Below are 19,739 nucleotides of genomic sequence, written 5' to 3'. Positions count from 1 at the left end.
TTGCACCGAATGCTTTGATAATAACATGTGATAATAGCATCTCAATTCCCATTAAGAGAGTTTTCAGAATATGATACTTGCCCAGCAGTGTTCGTTATGGCTACTTCAGATGTGCCTGAAACTCTTCATGTGGATTTCTAGCCACCACTAGTACTGTATGCTGTTAGCCAGGATGGTGATAGTGAAAAGATGTGTGCTGGCTTGTCATGAAAGCTTGGACTAGAGATCTGAATCAGAAGGAGCCTTAGAGATAGGAAAGTTTAATGAATACGAAATCTAGACACAGGGTGGCCGAAGAGAGACCAGAATGCCCAGTGGCTTGGGAGGGGAAAAGAACCTTTGGAGAATGATCAGGAGATGTACCAAGGAGACAGGTAGTTGAAGAAAGGGTAGGCCAGTGACAAGGGAGAAATGGGAACGTTCTAGACTAAATAGCAGAGAGGGAGGAGACTGGAGTTTTTGAAATCTTTGTTTTGGGTCAGGGAAGCAGAGGCAATATGCTTACTAGAGTAAACATTACCATTGATTTGAAGCAACCTTTCAAACTTTCCTGCAGGTCAGGTAGCTTACAGATCAGTAAATGGAAATCCAATCATACTTGTAGATTAAAGCCACATTTTTGCATATTCTTCAGTACAGGGAGAAGTGTACTCATAATATTTATTCTACTGCTCTGTTTTCCAGGTGTACAGCTTTAAATATTGGCACTAGTAACACACTTTAATATAGCCAAAGACCTTTGTATTAAAACGTGCTAAACAAATATTTTGTTTCATGTCTATGTTTTGGTATTGCCTCTTGGTCCAGTTTGGCTTCAAAATATCACAGGATAAAGATATGAACTAAACTTCAATCCTTGCTTAGTCATGAACTCGCTCGGAGTTGTACCTTAGCTCTCTCACAGTAAAATCTTCCCGCATAACAGTCTATGTCTGTAAGTTTGCTTGTCTGTCTGCCTCCTTGTGCAGCACTTTATCAGCTTGTATTATCAGGAAGTTGACAGGCAAAGATAAAAGTCTTCAGATCTGCCTGTGCTTTTTACCTCTGAGAAATCTGTCTGTTCTTTTTACCTCTGAGAAGACTCCCTAGGTGCCTCTTTCTCATGTCCTCTCTGTATGACTACAAACCTCCATCATAGAGATGGAAATTTTGAAGGGGTGTATGTCATGATTTTTCAGGGAAAATATGGAAGTGTTTTGGAAAACTGAAATATATGAAATACTTGCCTATTAAGCATTTTTTGTTAAAACAGTAAAATGCTTAATTTATAACTTAATGTATAACACTGTATTATTTGGCATTTGTATGGAATTAAAAAATATAAGTGCCTTAGAGCGCATTCCTGAGGTGGGGTGAAGCTCCATAGGAACAATCTACATGTTTTGGGGTGTATTCAGAATGCTGGAGTGCATTTGTAGCTCCTTCTCTCCACATACAATGGCCCCAGACAGCTTGTGGAGAAGAAAGGTTTTTTACTACTCAGTCCACCTTAATGCAAAAACTACTTTTTCTGGGCATCGTATGATATTCAATTGTTCTGTTATAGCCTGATTCCATGAACTGGAGAAATTACCTTGTTTTATGTTATATAATAAGCTATTATCCTCAGAACATTATATTAAGTTTCAGATTTAATAGCAGTATCCAAGCACTAGATTCAACAGAATGCTGGCCAAGTTCCAATCTAAGCAGTACCAGCCCCATATTTTGGGATCCCACAGATTTGATGCTAAAATTATATTAGCGGCCAATCTATAGTCTCATTTGTTTTGTGGACCCAGATTCCTGCTCCAGACTGTAGCTGAGACAGTACCTGTGTGTTGAGAGCAGTCATCACTGCTGGAAGCTACTGCCAACCTTTACTGTTGAAAAATTGTTTTATTGTTGTGCTAGAGCAGGCCACTGATGCCATCACAGCTTTACATTGAGATTTCCAAGTTAAATGCCTGTCAAAAATTACCTCCAGATATTTAAAAGATCTAACTAACCTGCTTATTATCATCAAACATCTTGTAACATTTTAATTATTGCCAATTTTTCATATTTAAACAATAAACATATCCTTGAAAACATACTTTAAATGTCTAGTGTACATGGACATTATCATTGCTTAATGCTGTAGATTGTCTTGCATAAAATTTTTCATGCTACGCGCTTTGAGTGAGCAACATATGCATTGAAAAGCATTTAACTCATTGGAAAACAATATTTTGTACTAGTTTTTTCACTGCTCCCCAACATTTCCTTTGGGGGTGGGATGTTCTTCCTAATTTTTCTAGTTTGGTGAGCTTTCACATCATCTCTGCTCTAGCACAAATGAACAAGCAGATGTTGCGCATTCCATTGCTTCGAATTCAAAGGCTAGTACTTGGAGAGCTATGAGCTCTACACTGGTGATATCAGAAGACGAGGTACTGCAGCATCAAAAAAATGAAGAGAAAGCCATCTACCTTGGAAAATATTCAAGAAATTTATTGGGCAAAGCACTTGGTATTCATGATCATGTGTGCTGTGTTAAGGAGAAGGAGAAAAGGAGAACTGAATGCAAATCAATATGCTGAGAAGTCAGGAGAATGTATAAGGAAACAAAATTTGGTTGTGCTTGGGGAGGCCATAGGCAATGAGAAATTAGTGTCATTTGTAACAGGGCTAGGAATTGTCAAGATTAAATGTAACCACTGCTAACTGTGCTCATGACTAAATTACAGTGCAAGATTGAAGAAGTGATATGTTCTTCAGGGATTAGGTCACATTTCCTTCCATTATTCCCACTGATGGTCTGTTACACATGAAACAACAAATTATGATTGGCTCTAAAATGGAATCTGTACACACAGAAAAGAAAACACCTATGTTTGGACTGCCAACTATGACTTGGCGTTAAAGTAATGGGCAATAGATATCAATGAGTATAATGATGGCTTAACAGGGTTGTTGAGATAAATGAGAAGGATTATAGCATAATAGCCAGTGTGGTACAGTGGTTAGAATATTGGATTAGGACCAGGGAAACAAAGATTCAAATCCTCATGCTAGTATAATGCTTACTGGTTAACCTTAGGCTTGTCATTATCTCTTGACCTAACCCAGCTCTCAAGGTTACGATGAGGGTAAAATTGGGAGAGAATTATGTGAAGAAGTATTTCATTTTGTCTGTCCTGAATCTTTTGCCCATCACTTTAACATCAAATCATAGCTGGCATTCCAAACTTAGGTGTTCTCTGTGTGCTCAGATTCCATTTTAGAGCAAATCATAATTTGATGTTTCATGTGTAACAACAAACTATGAAAAGCAGGGGAGGAGGGAGTTTATGAGCCTGGAAATTTCTTGTGTTGCATCAAACCATGGTATGGAGTTGCATGTGAGTTATGCCATTGGCAAGAGTGAAGAGAGATTCTCTGCAGATACAGAGTCATCTTCAAATTCAATCTAGGCAGATTGCATTGGCTCTGGTTAGCATCTATCTAGTTTCACAACTTGTGTCAGCTGTAGGGTGGCAAGCCACTTTGAAGTTGCTGCAGCGGCCACTTGGAAGATGTTTCCAAGCATGTTTATACCATCTGTTAACCTGCTGTGTGAACAATGCCTGACAGTTCAGTACAAGAGCATCAGCAGTCTGGAATTCTCTTTGTTCTGAAGACTCCTGAAATTGAAACCAAACTCACATCCTTTTCTTCCTTTAATAGAGATTGTAAGGGGCCGGGGATCTCTGATTCGGATGCAAGTGGGCCAACTTGAGAAAAATATTGTTCTGTTTTCTCTTACGAAAGCTGCCCATTTCCAGGCTTGTATCCTTCAATCGGTAGCTGGTTATTTTGTAGGCAACTGCTTGGGCTGATGCAGAAGCAAGAAAGTCCTGGGCAGTCCCTGAAAACCTAGCCTTAATATATGTGAACAACAGACCAGAATGACTTCAGCACTACTTCTCAGTACAGGTCTACCAGAGAGACTGTGCAACATGTTGGCTAATACCAGTGGCATTCCCAGTGTATCTTTGGTCTGCAGCACAGCACATACTTCCATATCAAAAGCTAAGCATGAATAGGTTAAACTATCTTTACCCCCCTCTGTCACACGCATACATACCTTGTCTTTTGCTGACATTGTATGAAATTTTGTGTTTGTAAATGCACATGGTATTAAAAGCCATATCATTGTAATTGTTTTCTAACAATCCTTATGTTAATAAACAAGAGCAAAAGGAGTGAAAGGGGGGGGACTCTGAACTTTAGGTCAAGGTAAAGTCAGAAAATATTTAACTTTTAAAATCTGTACTTTTCATAAGATGTTATTCAGTGTCCTGTTTACTTCAAGAGTAAAATAAAAAAGACTAAATTTTCATACATTGTTAAATACTTTCTGCATTTATAACAGGTTTGAATAAAACGAACTAAGATAAATGAACAGTACTAATTTTTGGTGATCTACATGTGAGAAGCCAATTCATAAGGAATATATCCAGGTTTCTATGTAACGAATCTTTTTAATATATATTTTGAAGCCGAAGAATCATGAAAAATCGTGCCCCTAATTTGACCTGTGAATATTAAGACTCTTCAAATCATTAAAAAGGGAAGTCAAAGTTTCTATTACGTTTCCTTAAAGTTTCTATTTTTCTGTAAGCTTGCTTTTTTCCTGCTTTTCTGGATTCATCAGTAAAGGATTTGACACTTTGTTGAACTTCAAAACAAAATTGTAGGTACTTCTGAAAGCTATCAAGCTTTAAGATATATGTTGAAAAGTTAGTTGAATAGTAGCTTTTTAAAAATCTGATTTGCTGCAACATGCTCTGCTTGCTTGTTTAGAAAGGGGCAATATACACCCATAACTTTTTTTAAAATTTGCTTCATTTATAGCCCAACTTTCTTGCTGTGACTCAAGGCAGATTACAAAATACAGGCAACATTCAGACAGCATAAGATATCCAACAAGCAATGCAATAGGATTTTCTGATCAGGAAGAATGTAGTACTTCACTAACCCCATAGCTTCCTTCACTGATTTGTCACATGAGAACAAATTTTTCCTTAAAAATCCTAAATGAATTTAGTACTCCGTATGTTCATGAATAAGTAAAAGTGAATCTTCATTCTAAATAAAGCCTGATGACTCCATTGTTTCAAATAGCAAACCATCTTGGTGATTTCTCCTCAGGATGCAGGTAGGGTTTATGTGATAAGGAATAAAGTAAGGACATTCAAAAGATAAAGTTGTATGTATGTTCAGATATATTCAGCTCATTTCCTGCATTCTGTTTCATGCCAAAACTTTAAAACACAAGTCTTCCATTTGCTAACTGATTACATTGTCACAAAATAAAGAATGTCTCAGTTGGTAGATTGGCTGGTATTCCCTATCCTCCCTATCTTGAAAAAGAATCCTCCCTTAAACTTACATATCTTTCTCTTCCCTGCTGTTCTTGGGATTAGACTGGATATCTTCCTGTCTGCTACTGAAGCCAGAAAAAGGTGCAATTTAGCCCATAATAGAAAAAAGGTGTATTGGGTGGAGAAATATACTTTGCCATTTATAAAATAATAGTGTTGAGAAGAAATCTTGTCTTTTTGTGAGTAGACTATCTCTTTTTGAAAAAACAATAGTGTTGGTCATGTATGTGTAAAGTACTTTTCCATGCACATGGGGGAGTGAGTGGCTGAGGTTTTGATAGCTCCTTGAGCTTTGTGGAGTGTTGCTGTGAAGTACTCCCAGTGTTAGGAGATAGTTGCTAGAAATGAGGAACTGAAAAGCACTTCCGATTCTTAGTAGTGATTCATTTAATTGAGAAAAGTTGTTTGTTTGTAAGGAGGTGTTAAATATTAATGCATGATGAAGCATTTTAGTCAAGAAATAGGGGGGTTGGCATGATTGATCAGGTTTTTTAAAGAGTGCCAGTGCGGTGTAGTGGTTTCAGACTATTATCTGGAAGACCCGGGTTTGAATCCCCACTCGTGCCATGGACTGACCTTGGGGCCAGTCGCACGACTTCACAGGGCTGTTGTGAAGATAAAATGGAGGAGAGGAGAATGCTGTGAGCCAGTTTGGGTCCCCATTGGGGAGAAAGGCAGGGTACAACTGAATTTAATAAATAAATATGTAGTAAATCTGGAATTAAACATGTGCAATTAACTTTCTGTGTAATTGTATCTGACCTGTGGCCACAGTTATTTTGTTTTGCTTTTCAACCATTAGTCTTCTTGCAGTCTCTCCTAAACCTCTCTAGCAGTTCGGGTTTTGTAGGAAGAGAAAGAAGCACCTTTAGTTTCTTGCAGCCCAGTTCCAAGGAACACCTTGATCTGTCATGGTACAGGCTGTAGCTTGCTATGCTGTTGCTCAGGTGAGAGCTTGAGAAGTAGGGTATGGTGAGACCCCTTAGCCAGGAGTCTTCAGCTGCTTTTTGTAGCTCTTTGAGCTTTGTGGGGTGCTGCTCTGACATGTGCCCCATTTCTGACAGGAGGAGGAGTGAAAGGGCGCAAGGGCTATGATACAGCCACTTCGATAGTAAGAGGTGGCTACACAAAAGAGGTGAATTGCCGAGAATGTTATAGTTCGTCTTTTTGTATATATTCAGAGTGTATGCAAAAGAAACTAATGTTAGACGCCAATCTCTGTCCATATTTTGCTTTGTATAATGATAATGTTAAATTTAACAGAATTTTCAAAAATATGTCTAGACCCAGGCCATTTTTGCAGTTGATTTTTTAGAAATATATTAGAGAAATTAATTTGCGTACCACCTAACTCTACATATTTATCTTTAAAGAACGAGATAAAGATCTTTTATGTTCTGATGCCTATTTACAATTCTTCTATTATCACTTTCATATTGCAAGATATATGATGTGCTGTGGAATGATAGAGCATTTTCTGCTTCATCTTTTCCCCTTCTTCTTCCCTAATTAAACTATTTGGCTTTTAGCCAGAAAAGATAAATGTGGCTTTACTTCAGTGCTCCTGACACTTGTACATAATGTTCTTTGTTTTGTGTGCTTTTCTGACTATAACAGAGCAGTGTTGATAACTTTTATGTTCAGAATAATTATTTTAAGTAAAAAGTGAGATTGCAATTTAGAATGAGCTGTTTTGTTGTAGAGCAGTGGCTCTTCATCTGCTTCTGTTAATGTGGGGCACCTAATGAGGCTTTCATCAATTAGATGGCTTTAATATGCACTGAGGAATAGGACCATGAATCAGGTGCTACCTTCCTCCTCCACCAGCCAAGACCTGAATAGGTTGAATGCCTCCTGACAGGGGAACCAAACATTAGTTTTGTAGGGGTTATAGCACTGTTACTGTCTCCTCATCCCAGTGTGATTTGGCATGAAAGGAGTTCAGCTTTATTCAGCTTTATTCTGCTTCCCAGAGTGTGGCTCTAGGGGATGAATTAGGAGATCTTACTCTTCCTTTTATAATGTCAATATGTTATTATCCAGCCCAAGGATTCTAGCACTCAGCCAGTATGCTCATGACTACATGCAAGAATCTCTGCATGTTCCTCTGTGGGACAATTTATTGATACAATATCCCCCCCCCCCGAGGTAGCATATATTTAGAAGGGGGAGGGCCCAAGTTCATAAAGTTTGAGAGAAACAATCAGTTAACCACAGACTGCATATAATGTTTATTAGACATTGTCTCTATTGACTATCTTCCAGTCCATGCTAGGGAATAACATAGGTGTCTCAACTTGAAATAATATACCAAAAATGCATAGAACAAATATGTTGTATATTGAACAGTTGTTGGTGTTAGCTGAAGTTGATGATAGGAATATCACAAACAATTTGAGAAGCAATTTTGGCTTTCGGTCTTTCTGCAAATGCTTATCTATTCCTATGCTTTTTATCTTTTTGTTTTGCTCTTAGAAGTGAGGCTTTCAACAGTGCAAAGCTTGAGAAGGTGCAAAAAGAGCAACCAAAAATGATCAGGGGGCTAGAGCAACTGCCCTATGAGGAGCAGTTAAAATGCTTAGGGCTGTTTAGCTTTGAAAGAAGGCGGTTAAGGATAGACATGATAGAGGTCTATAAAATTATGCATGGTATGGAGAGAGTGGACAAGGAGAAGCTTTTCTCCTTCTCTCATAATACTAGAGCTCGGGGTCATCTGCTGAAGCTGAAGGCTGAGAGATTCAAAACACATAAAAGGAAGTATTCTTCACACAATGCATAGTTAAATTGTGGAACCCCCTGCCCCAGGATGTGGTGATGGCTGCCAACTTGGGAGGCTTTAAGAGAGGAGTGGACATGTTCATGGAGGATAGGGCTATCCATAGCTACTAGTCAAAATGAATACTAGTCAAAATGCATACCTATTCTCTACAGTATCAGAGGAGCATGCCTATTACATTAGGTGCTGTGAAACACAGGCAGGATGCTGCTGCAGTTGTCTTGTTTGTGAGCTTCCGAGAGGTACCTGGTTGGCCACTGTGTGAACAGACTGCTGGACTTGGTGGACCTTGGTCTGATCCAGCATGGTGTTTATTGTGACCTTATGTTCTAATTCTGTATTAAAGATTGCTGATGCAATCCAATGAACTGCAAGTGGAAAGGTTATAACACGTTTGATAACTACCCCCCCCCAACTTACTGTTTTTGTCCGGCTTATTTAGTATTATCAAGCTAACTAATGTGTATTGGTTTCCTTTTCAGAAGTTGATGAGCTGCTACCTTCTCTTAAACATGTCCAGCACACTTTGGTAGACCCCCAAAGCCAAGAGGAAATTTCTCTAATATTGCAGCTAGTCCAGAACACTGACTTTCAAAATGCATTTAAGATATACAATGCTGTTACAGTTCACATGAATAAAGCGAGTCCTCCGTACCCTCTAATCTCCAATGCACAAGAGCTTGCGCAAGAGGTATGTATTTTGTACCTTTTCTCTAGTACTACTAATGGTAAACTTTTTCAAAACAGCCAACCATATGTACATTATTAAAATATTAAGATAGGAAACAACAAACATATGCATTGTTACCTTTTTTTTCCTCTTGAAAGAGAATAAACTTTGGGAATCTAGCTTTTGTATATTAAGAGAATTAGAGAAACATAAAGGCAAATGACATTAATGTTACAATATCTAACTGTTTCATTTTTTGTAAGCCAGGATCCAAATGACTGCATCACTAATTCTACATGCTGAAGGAGGGTTAGGCTCATTTTTGTCAACCAGCAGCTCAACATACCACATGTCAAACCAACCAGAGGAGACTTCCAAAAGCATGGGGGTTACTGTTCAAAGAGACAGTAAAAAAAATTGAAACCCTTGGGCAAACCTAAAGTAGCTGCTTCTAAATCCTGCCAAATATCTTAAGCATGGTGTTCTCTGTTCAGAACAAAATTGTGCATTGTATTGATATTTTAAAAAGGAATGACATCAGATATAAGATGAACCAACATAATAACAAACACGGGTTTGACTTTTTTTCATTGTTTTGCTTACCATCCAAATGGATGGCTGACATAGAAGCAAGTTTTACCTTTCCTGTTAACATCATTTGAATGGCAGTCGCTTGTTTTGTTTTTCCGTCGCTAGTTAAGTTGGAGAACTGTGTTAATTATTAACTATAACAGCGTTTTTGAGAGTTCAAAGTGGTTCAAATTATAGTAAAATAACAGTTGCTTTTCAAATTTATTGGATTATATATTTTCACATGCCCGTAGTATGCATTCTGTCTCAACTAGAATATTGTGCCTTAATTTCTCGGCATGACTTGCAGTAAAGTTCTGAAACAACAAAAAAACCCAGGCTAATGGGACTTGAATGATTGCTGCAGAATGGTTAGGTAACTTTATTAACATGTCCTGTACAAAAGTGAGAAAGTACAAATAAACAGAAAAGCTCTTTGAGTGATGGCTGCAATTCATTATATTTTAAAGAGCAAAGTCAAACCTGTCTTCAGTATCTCCTCTGAAAGGTTGCTGTTTATCAGTTGCAATGTGAATATGAAGGAGGCTTAGAACATACGTATACTTAGCTTTAGGTCTGTTTCTTGGCTCAAAAGAGAACTGATATCTTCTGAAAACAGATGTGATCTGTAGAGAACTAGATCTAGTTTAATTTCTTCCATCATCAGTTGTGTACTCAAGTGATTTTGAAATACTTAGCAGTTACCTAGAATTGTCTAGCTCCAGTGTAATGGTTTTTGTTTTGCATATTTCAGGCAATCGAATTGATATACTTTATGGGTAGATTACAACTTAAACCTACGCAGGCTACTGCATAAACTATTTCATTTTGTTTAGCATTATAGCATCCTGTTTGTTCCTTATTATAGCATTATAGCATCCTTCCTGTTAAACTGAGATAAAATATCAGTCTGCATTTCCCCCCAACACTTTTCAGATTTGATATGATGTGGCGTGATGATGTGGAATTAAAGAGAATTGGGAAGCAGGTGTGGGAAGATGATGTGTAATACCTTTTCAAGGGAACTGTCCACCAGTGCATATCCAATATTTTTCTGAAGAATCCCCAAATTGCTTTTAAACTTAGAACGTGAGGAAGAAGTTTGGAATTCCTGTGGAGGCAACTGTTGATAGAAAACTACAGGATAGCTTGAGTGAATGCATGAATTCTGTGCACACACCGTTCTGGAATGTGACCTTACTGATTAATTGATCTGAGGTTAAAAATTCAAAAGAAAATGTGCTGTTGGCTTTACAGTTTAAGTTCTGGATAATATTTTGGCAGATTAAGTCTGAGTACTTTTTCAGTTATTGTTGGGGGCAAATAAGTAATCTTAATAAAGCAAAGAAAATATGATTTACCTTTTTTCTTGAAACTTTAATTTAATTAGAAGGCTGAGTAAAGCATGCAGGCTTAAGGAATTTATGTGGAGATTAACTCCCTAAAATAATGTGGCGCACTCTGTGTCTGGTATAAAAATAGCTGTTGAACATCAAATTTAATTAAATTGATTAAGCCAGTTAAACTTGACAAAAATGAAGCCAGGATTACAGAATCATGGTCTGAGTGACCCTCAAAGATAATTTGATGCAGCTATCAACATGGTAGCAGCTATCAACATGGTAGCTTGACATGGAAGACTCTGTAGTATGTCAGCAAGATATGTTTCACATTGTAAATGTATCTTTTTGCGCTGAATGCTTAGGTGGCAATAGGTTTAGCATTTCTCAGGGCTTAATGCTTTTTAAACCAAAAAGCACACGACTTCATGTGTTTCTGTTACTGAGCAAGTTAAAACAAAGTGTATCTACTAGCTTTACTAGAACTTATTCCTTCTAAAACATGTAATTTGAAAGATTGAGTAACTTGGCTTCAGACTTTTAGACATTTTCAACAGAACTTCTTTTCAAGCATTCTCGTATTTGCTCAGCAGCTTCCTGTGTCTCCATTACAGTGTTTAATCAAAAGCAGACTTCGCTGCATTGACCTGTCTCCTTAGCATTAATGGATAATGCTATATGTGTTCACTGTACAATTTTCTCCACATTATGAAGGTTGTCTGTAATTACTGCCAGGGAAAGTAAAAGGCAGTGTGATCCAGCATACTTGGAACAGAACTGGACATTCAAAAAGACGATATAGTAACTTGCTATTTTAGTCAAGGCTGACTTATGAATAAAACAAAAGTCCAGTGGCACTTTAAAGACTAACAATGTTTATCTCAGTATCAGTTTTAACAAGCTTGCTCCAACAGACTAATCCAGCTACCCCTCTAACTTATGAATGTCAGACTGTGAACAGGCCATAACTTTTCAGGGGCTAGAAAGCGGTACGGAGGAAACATATTTCCCAAAGTACATATGATTGGCTTTTTTCTTTTCTGCCATTGTCTTCAATCAAGATGCTTTTGCATTTTTTGGTAATTCTAGAAATGGGACAGGGCCTGGAAAAGTTGAAACTAGTTCCCAGAGATGCAGATTTGTAGTCTTGGAATTATTGCCTATCGCTTTCCACAGGGGACATTTTCCCCAACACCCATGGCACTTTCTTACTCATTTTAGTAATATGATAAAGAATGTGTACATATTCACTAATCCATAAGAGCATTTATATGGTCTGTTTGTATTTTAAGTGCAAGGCTTTAACTGTGTTCATTGTTTCAAGAGTATTTTCTTACATGTTTTGGAAAAATTGTCTCCTCAGTTAATAAAGGGAAGGCTATTTGGAGAATCAGAAGCCACTTATATGTCTAGTCAAACTTGTTTCTGAAGACAATGTTTGGATTATCATCTACGTTAGCGATATTCACAATTGTCACCATCAACTTTCTTCCCTCCTTCTCTCTACTGCCATTGCTATCCTTTATCTTCTCGTCTTGTCTTCATGCTTTCCAGTTTTGTGGTTGTTGGATTTGGGTCGGAGAATTTTTCGGCAGGATTATTTTTGTATTATCATTAACCTGTTAAGAAAAAAAAATCTGAAGTCTAAACAAGAGAGTATTTTCTTTGAAGAATACGGGGTCTATATCTCCCAACATATTCAGAAATATAAATGTTTTTAACATTTTCCTCAGGAATGAAATTGGGTTGGATTCTATGCTATGTAAATGTATCAGCACTTGTGGAAGCGAAATTGCTTCCCCACAGCTTGCTGCAACCTTTCATTCTCCCCAAATCTTGACCCCCTTCAATGTCTGGGGACCCCTGGGAACAGGTGGGAGGGAAGTAGGGTTGCCAACCTCCAGGTGGCACCTGGAGATCCCCACTATTACAACTGATCTCCAGTTGTCCAAGATCAGTTCCCCTGGAGAAAATGGCCACTTTTATAGGTGGACTCTATGATCCCACTGCGATCCCTCCTCTCCCTAAACCCAGCCTTCCCCAGCCTCCATCCTTAAAATCTCCAGTTATTTCCTGACCCAGAGCTGGCAACTCTAGAGGGAAGAATGAGCAAAAATCACACACACCCAATATAATTTGGATCCAAGCTGTTAATGTATTTTTTGGGCACAGTTCAGGATGTTAGTTCTTACTTTTGAGTCCCTAAACACCTTGGGACTGAGGACTTGAAGGACTGCCCCATCACACTGTCCAGCCTGCCACTTAAGATCCTCTTTCTAAGCATTGCTCTCTGTTGTCCCACCTGCGGAAGTGAAGCATACTGGGCAAAATATTTATTTTTACCCCAAATTTGAACTGAGGGTTTCAACTGTTTAAGCTGTTTTATGTTCTACTGCTCTCCTAAGGACTGTTTAGGATGCTGGATGTTGCATACTGTTAGTTTCTGGGTTGTTGATAGTTCTTATTTTTTTATTGTACTATTTTTACTCAGAATTGCTGCAAGCCAGGTCTCTGGAAGGTGGCGAATACATTTTCTAAATAAATAAACTGGGTCAGGAGGTAATTGTGATCCAGTCATCAATTTTGCCACTCTGTTTACCGGCTGCAGTTCAGAATCAGGAAAGCAAGGAAGAGTTAGCAGCTGTCTCCCCTCATCACATTTGTATTGTTGAAAGCTACTGATGGTGAACCAGAGCCTGTACTGCAGTAGTTCAAAGGGAGGTATCTCTCCCTTTGAAATGCAAAAATGATAACCTATTCACAGCTCAGTTGTCCTGGAATGATTTTGCATGTCTGATTGCATCTGCATGAATATCTTTTTCAATTACTTCTGTAAATTGTGTGAGTGACTTTTCATTACACTCTGCCACAGTACAAATGTGCATGGTTATTTCTGCATTATTGTATTTCTATATGTTTAATGAGCTAGGTCAAATTGTAAGTTTAGAAAAATCAGCTCTTAACAAAATAATCTGTTAAACCAGTGTGAGTCATCCTTTAAAAATAATTCCACACCTTTCTGGCTGTTATCCCTTCTGCTAGCTTTGGGTGGAACTGCAAGTTAGGCCAGCAAACAGAGTTGGGTGCACAGTGGTATGGTAGGAGAGATTTTCAGGGGGAAAGGTAGCAGAAGCAAGTGCTAAACCTTTCCTGCCTCCCATTTTACCCTGCAAATCCTACCTGAGGTCAAATTTACTCCAGTGCCAACTTATTTTTTTAGTTCGGAGCAAAAAACAGTGGCAGAAGTGACGGGGGGAGAGAGGGTACAAGGGAAAAGGAGGTTAGGCAGCTTCCGCCATTTCTCCCTTCACCTTACTAAAAAGAATGAGACTGGGTATCTGTGTTTGCTGATATAACATGGGCTGTATGTTTGGAGAGGACCATGGTATCAACTTTTTGCTGTTCTCCTATCTTTCAGGTACAGTGTGTGTTGAAACCAAGCCATCAGAAAGATGGAATGGAACTTAATTCTTTATTGAATGCTCCTCATATTCAGGTAGGAACAACTGATTATCTGCACAATAATTCCCTTAGCATTTTTAAGATGTGTGTGTGTGATTCAGTCACTTGCATTTTTGTTTCTGGCTCATATGGTAAACTTTAATGGCCACGACCATAGAAATAATAAGTGCATGCTAGGCAGAATTGTAGAATTAGCTGGAGTTTTGCTCGATGGTTTTCTGTGCCGTGGAGACAAATCATTTTGAACTAGGTAAGAAAAAAACTGTATCTGGCACTGAAAATTCTACTGGTAAAAATCAAAACTCTAAAATGTGTACTGTTTCTATAGTGTGCACGCGTTTCTTCTTTGAATCATAACTCATATGACTGAATTATTATAGACGCCAACTGAGACGTCACATTCTGATCCTCTGTAGTTTCACTGAGAATGTTCAGTGAGCTTGTTCTTCATAGGGCAGCTACAACTAAAAGTGCAAATGGCAGCATTTTCTATGACATTAACTTTCACAGTCCACATTGCTAAAATCACAGTATCTTGTTCCTTGGATATGATTCTGGTTTATAACTCTATTTCAGACAAGAGATATCTTTCCTAAACCTCAGCCTGTGAGATAGATTTATATTTGCTTGGGGGAATTTTTAAACTCAAATTTACATAAATTCAGTTTAGTTCAAATTAAGCTCAGTGTAAGATTATAATGCTTTCTATAAATGGATTTGTTTATTTTACACCAGGCTCTGCTGTTGGCTCACGATAAAGTTGCTGAGCAGGAAATGCAACCAGAGCCATTAACGGATGAAAAGGTTTATGAGAATGTTGGTCTGTATGGAGGAGAGACAGTTAAAATAGTTCGCATTGAGAAGGCTAGAGATATTCCATTGGTAAGTATAATAACATAAGTCATGGAAGTAACTTGGTGTTGGGCCAGTTTTCCCTTTTGATCCCCTACCAGAGGGAGGTTTGTGTGGCCCGTTCCTGGACTTTTTGATGGTTGCCCCAATACTCTGGAAGGGTTTCAGGTGAAAGTCCAAACTATCTGCTCCATGTGTGTCCTTATGAAATATGTGCTCTTTAGGTTTGGAAGGTGGTTCTGTTCAAGGCCCTTGGAAGGGTTTTTTTAATGTCAAGGCTCTTACTGCCATATCTGTGTATTCCATAATGGCCAACCAAATCTATTGAGTGACTGAAGATGCATTCTTTAGGAAAATCAAATTAGGATGCAGGTTTTGCAGTGTTCCATATAAAGAACAGTAATGTTCTGTACATTTCAGAGTTTATATTTCAGATCAATAGACAGCAGTGCTTTAGCTGCACCATACAGGATTGTTCTCTTGCACCAGTACTGGGCAGTTTAACAAATGTTATCATTCTAGTACTGGGAAATAATCAGAGCCTACTGGGTGGTCTCTGTTATGGAAGAAACAAGGAAATTGTGTTTTTTCTTGCTGGGAAACTCCTTTAGACCAAGGGTTCCCTGGAAAATACACCAGTAACTTGCTACCACCAGTCAGGACCTCCTGAGAACATCTAGACTGAACTACTGAGAAGGCATTTCCAGCTTAGTGTTATAGCAATAACTGACAGGGTAGAAACCCTAGAAAATACCTTATAACCAACCTGGTAGCACCCATGCAGTCTAGCACAGGGGGAAGAGATTAAGAAAAATATTCCAGATAAATAAATTGTACTAAGAAATGCCTGAAAAATGTCTTTTAAAAAAAGTTTATTATAAAAGAGGGGGGAAAGGAAAAGGGTGGTTGGATTCCAAAGGTGGTGGGAAAAGGGCAAAAACAAAATACTAGGAAAACACGTAGCAGCACTGAGATGTTCAAACGAAAAGCAATACAGTTGAACCATCTAAGCTGAACACACATTACCTAGGCTGTAGCAAATTCCTCCGAGCACATGCAGAGCTCCTTGCAGTAACAAGAGGTTACCCAGCCTCCTGTGGGTTCATTTTCCACTGAGAACAGAAAACTGAAGACAAGGGAAAATCCCAAATGTCCAGATATTTCTGGTAAATGGAATTGGACCTAAGTCAGTCTACTTCCTAAGAGTGGCAGTCAGCTTCAGCGAATCCCATGCAAAGCTCCATCTCTGATGTCAGAGGCTGCTGTTACCAATCAGAGCCATATAAATTATAGTCCCACCTCCATCAAGCACCTGGTAATGGCTCTGAAATTCCGTGACAAATAGATGGTCTGGTCCAAACCGATTGTCCTTTGTCCAGAAGGGATTAAGTCTGCCAGGATGGTCCAGTGTGGAATGGAAAAGAAGGGGTCATTCTCATGTAGCCCTCTAGGGGTCCATGATCCCAGACACTCCAGGTGGCACTCTTGCACTAGTAAGGTGTTAGGTTTTCTGTTGCAGTCTCCCTCAGTATGAACCCATGCAGCAGTTTAACTCAGCACAGAAGCACCTGCTGGTTATGCCACACCTCGCAAGGATGCATTCCATTGCTTCCCACTGAGGAGATTTCTTTGTAATTGCTCCAGCCCTGTAGAATTTACCATCTCAAAAAATCATACAGTTTTTCTTTGTAGATGAGGATCGGAAAACTACCTTAGCAGTCGCTAAATATTTAGCTGCAGCGATTGCCTGTAAGAGTGGATCTGGATCTGCTCAAGATCTTTGAGTCCAAAGATCAGTAAGATAAGTGAAGTATATACAAGGAGACCTCTCAGAGCTACTTGGCACTTCATAGCCCCAAAAGGCCATGCTTCTTTTTTGAACGATGGAGAATTTCAGTGGCCCCAGACACAACTATCGCAGGACCCAGTACGTTATCATTGGGATATTGAGTGCCAGTATCTACTAAGGCTAGGCTATTGGGATCAGATAACCAAGACAATGGCTTCCGGAAAAGGTTCTCCATATCTAGAATGTATGTTATTTAGAAGGGTCACATCCACCAGTTTGCAGGAAGAGCCGTGACGCATTTATAGCATCCACGTAAAGCTTTTAACAGGGCTCCCCACCCCCATGATGTTCTGATGGGTAAACTGGAGCACTGCAGACTAGACTCTAGGATAGTTAGGTGGAAAGGGAACTAGTTGGAGAGCTGCATTCCAAATAGTTGTCAGTGGCGTTTCATCTGATTGGAGGGAGGCGTCTAGTGGGGTGCCACAGGGCTTGGTTCTGGGCCCAGTACTTCTCAGTGTTTTTATGAATGATCTGGATGAGGTGGTGGAGGGACTATTCATGACGCTAAATTGGGAGAAGTAGCAAACACCCTGGAAGATATAGAATTCAGCAAGATCTGAACACACTGGAAAAGTGGGCAAATGTGAACAAGGTGCAGTTCAACAAGGATAAATGCAGAGTTGTATATTTGGGTAACGAAAATGAGAAGCATGCATACTGGATGGGGGATACAGAAGATTTGGGGGTACAGATGGATCGTAAGCTAAATATGAGCAGTCAGTATGATACAGCAGCAAAAAAGGCTAATGTGGTCTTGGGATGTATCAACAGAGGCATAACATCCAAACTGCAAGGTGTCATAGTCCCACTGTACACTGCATTGGTCAGGCCACATCCAGAGTACTGTGCAGTTCTGGAGGCCTCACTTTAAAAAAAGAATGTGGACAAAATGGAGCAGAACGAAGCCAAGAGGTTGATTGGGCCTGGAGACCATTCCCTAGGAGGAAAGTCTGGGGGATTTGGGAATGGTCAGTCTAGAGAAGAGGAGGTTAGGGGGGGACATGATTGCTGTCTTTAAGCATTTGAATGTCACTTAGAGGAGGGCAGGGAGCTGTTGCTGTTGGCAGCAGAGGATAGGACTTACATTAAGGCGTATAAATTGCAGGAAGAAAGGTACCAGCTGGATATTAGGAAAAAAATTTACAGTAAGAATAGTTCACCTGTGGAATTGACTGACTAGGAAGATGGTGAGCTCCCCATCACTGGCACAAGTAGCGGCTGGTCGAACATTTTTCAGGAATGCTTTAGGCTGATCCTGCGTGGAGCAGGGGATTGGACTAGATGGCCTGTATGGCCCCTTCCAATTCTGTGATTCTTTCCACACAGGTCGGTCCCCTAGGTGGTGAACATCAAAACATCAAACCTCCTAATTTGAGGAGTAGGGTGACCCCCCCTCCTCATTTTGTTCATGAGAGTAAGCGAACCCTCAAGTAACTGAGCCTTTAAGCGCAGTATGAGGGGAGAATGTGAGGGTCTGTAGTGAGAGGAGGGGGGGTCAACAGAAGTTGTCACCTCCTCTTTAGAAAGTCTGTGCCCTTACATCTTTGACATGAGTAGTTGAATAGAGGCCTCTGTAGTTTCAGAACTGGTTAATTAGTCAGTTAGTTCGTACTTGGAGGATATTTCTGATATGTTAAAATTGTCACTTTTTAAATTGTGCAGGGTGCCACCGTACGCAATGAAATGGATTCAGTCATCATTAGTCGAATAGTGAAAGGAGGTGCGGCTGAGAAGAGTGGGCTGTTGCATGAAGGTGATGAAGTTCTGGAAATTAATGGAATTGAAATTCGTGGAAAAGATGTCAATGAAGTTTTTGACTTACTGGTATGTGAAGTCTATCACAGAAAATGCTTAGGGACTAAAAAGACATGATGTTGAGAGAACTGTGATCAAATCTAAGCATTTAAAAAAGGTAATATCTGCTGGTTTCTGATTGAGACCATGGCATAGGGGCATTTAATCCTTTCATTCCTACAGTGTTTCTAATTGATATTGATCCTCCTCTAGTGGTTCTGATAAGCACAGAGAAGAAAAAAATTGATAAAGATGGGGGGGTTTCCTTTCCACGATTCACAGCATGAAGGTGGATGTGATTTCAATTAGAGAAACTGTGTGGGGGGAAGGGTTGAACTACTTTTCCTTCTGGTACCATTCTTCCAGTCCAAATCAGGGCCCTGTGTAGCAGCCTTTAGCCTTCTAAAAAGGTTGGGAAGAACCACTCATGGTTTTCCCAGGGTTTCATCTGCTTGGGTCTTTATTGTCATGCCAGTTGAAGTTGCTGCTTGTTATCACCCTGCCAGTTGTGATTTAAATCTGTTAAGTAGTAGTGCAAGCACTGCTCTGTATGGTTTGCTATACAGTAGTTGGGACAAAAAGGTTGGGCAGATGCATGTCTTGTTGCATCCTCTAAGGTAAGATTACAGTAGCCCAGCATGGCACATTCAAATGGCAAGGGTGTAGAAAGATGTTAAATCCTGTTTACTGGGTTTTCGGTCTGAACAATTTACTAACGGTTTAGATCTGAAATTGTTCTTCCATGAAAGTCCACTGCCATCATGTTCTGGGAGTGAGACATCATTTTATTTAAGCAGAACTCTCTGGAGGTCTTGAATATAAGTATCTTTGGTTAAATTACCTTATTTTTCGCTCCATAGCACGCACCTGACCATAACACGCACCCCCCAGCTGGCCGTCGGGGCGGGGAAAGCCGGCTTGCGCTGGAACGACGCGAGCCGGCTCTGTGCGCCCCGCCCGCCTCCCAGCTGGCTGTCGGGGCGGGAAAGCCGGCTCGCGCTGGAATGACACGAGCCGGCTCTGTGCGCCCCGCTGG

The 19,739-nt window shown here is 39.6% G+C and overlaps 1 protein-coding gene across 1 annotated transcript in view; it reads left to right on the top strand.

Moving 5' to 3' along the window:
* The window catches only part of PALS1 (protein associated with LIN7 1, MAGUK p55 family member), a 39,888-nt gene that overhangs the window by 647 nt on the left and 19,502 nt on the right, over positions 1-19,739 (top strand). Inside the window, exons 2-5 of the mRNA XM_056851708.1 lie at positions 8,646-8,854; positions 14,162-14,239; positions 14,941-15,087; positions 18,572-18,733. Of these exons, the coding sequence (XP_056707686.1) occupies positions 8,646-8,854; positions 14,162-14,239; positions 14,941-15,087; positions 18,572-18,733 (596 nt within the window). The remainder of the gene's footprint in view (positions 1-8,645; positions 8,855-14,161; positions 14,240-14,940; positions 15,088-18,571; positions 18,734-19,739) is intronic.

This window comes from Euleptes europaea, chromosome 6 (assembly GCF_029931775.1).
Source record: "Euleptes europaea isolate rEulEur1 chromosome 6, rEulEur1.hap1, whole genome shotgun sequence".
In the NCBI taxonomy this organism is placed as follows: Eukaryota; Metazoa; Chordata; class Lepidosauria; order Squamata; family Sphaerodactylidae; genus Euleptes; species Euleptes europaea.
This window is presented reverse-complemented; position numbering and strand designations above follow the sequence as displayed.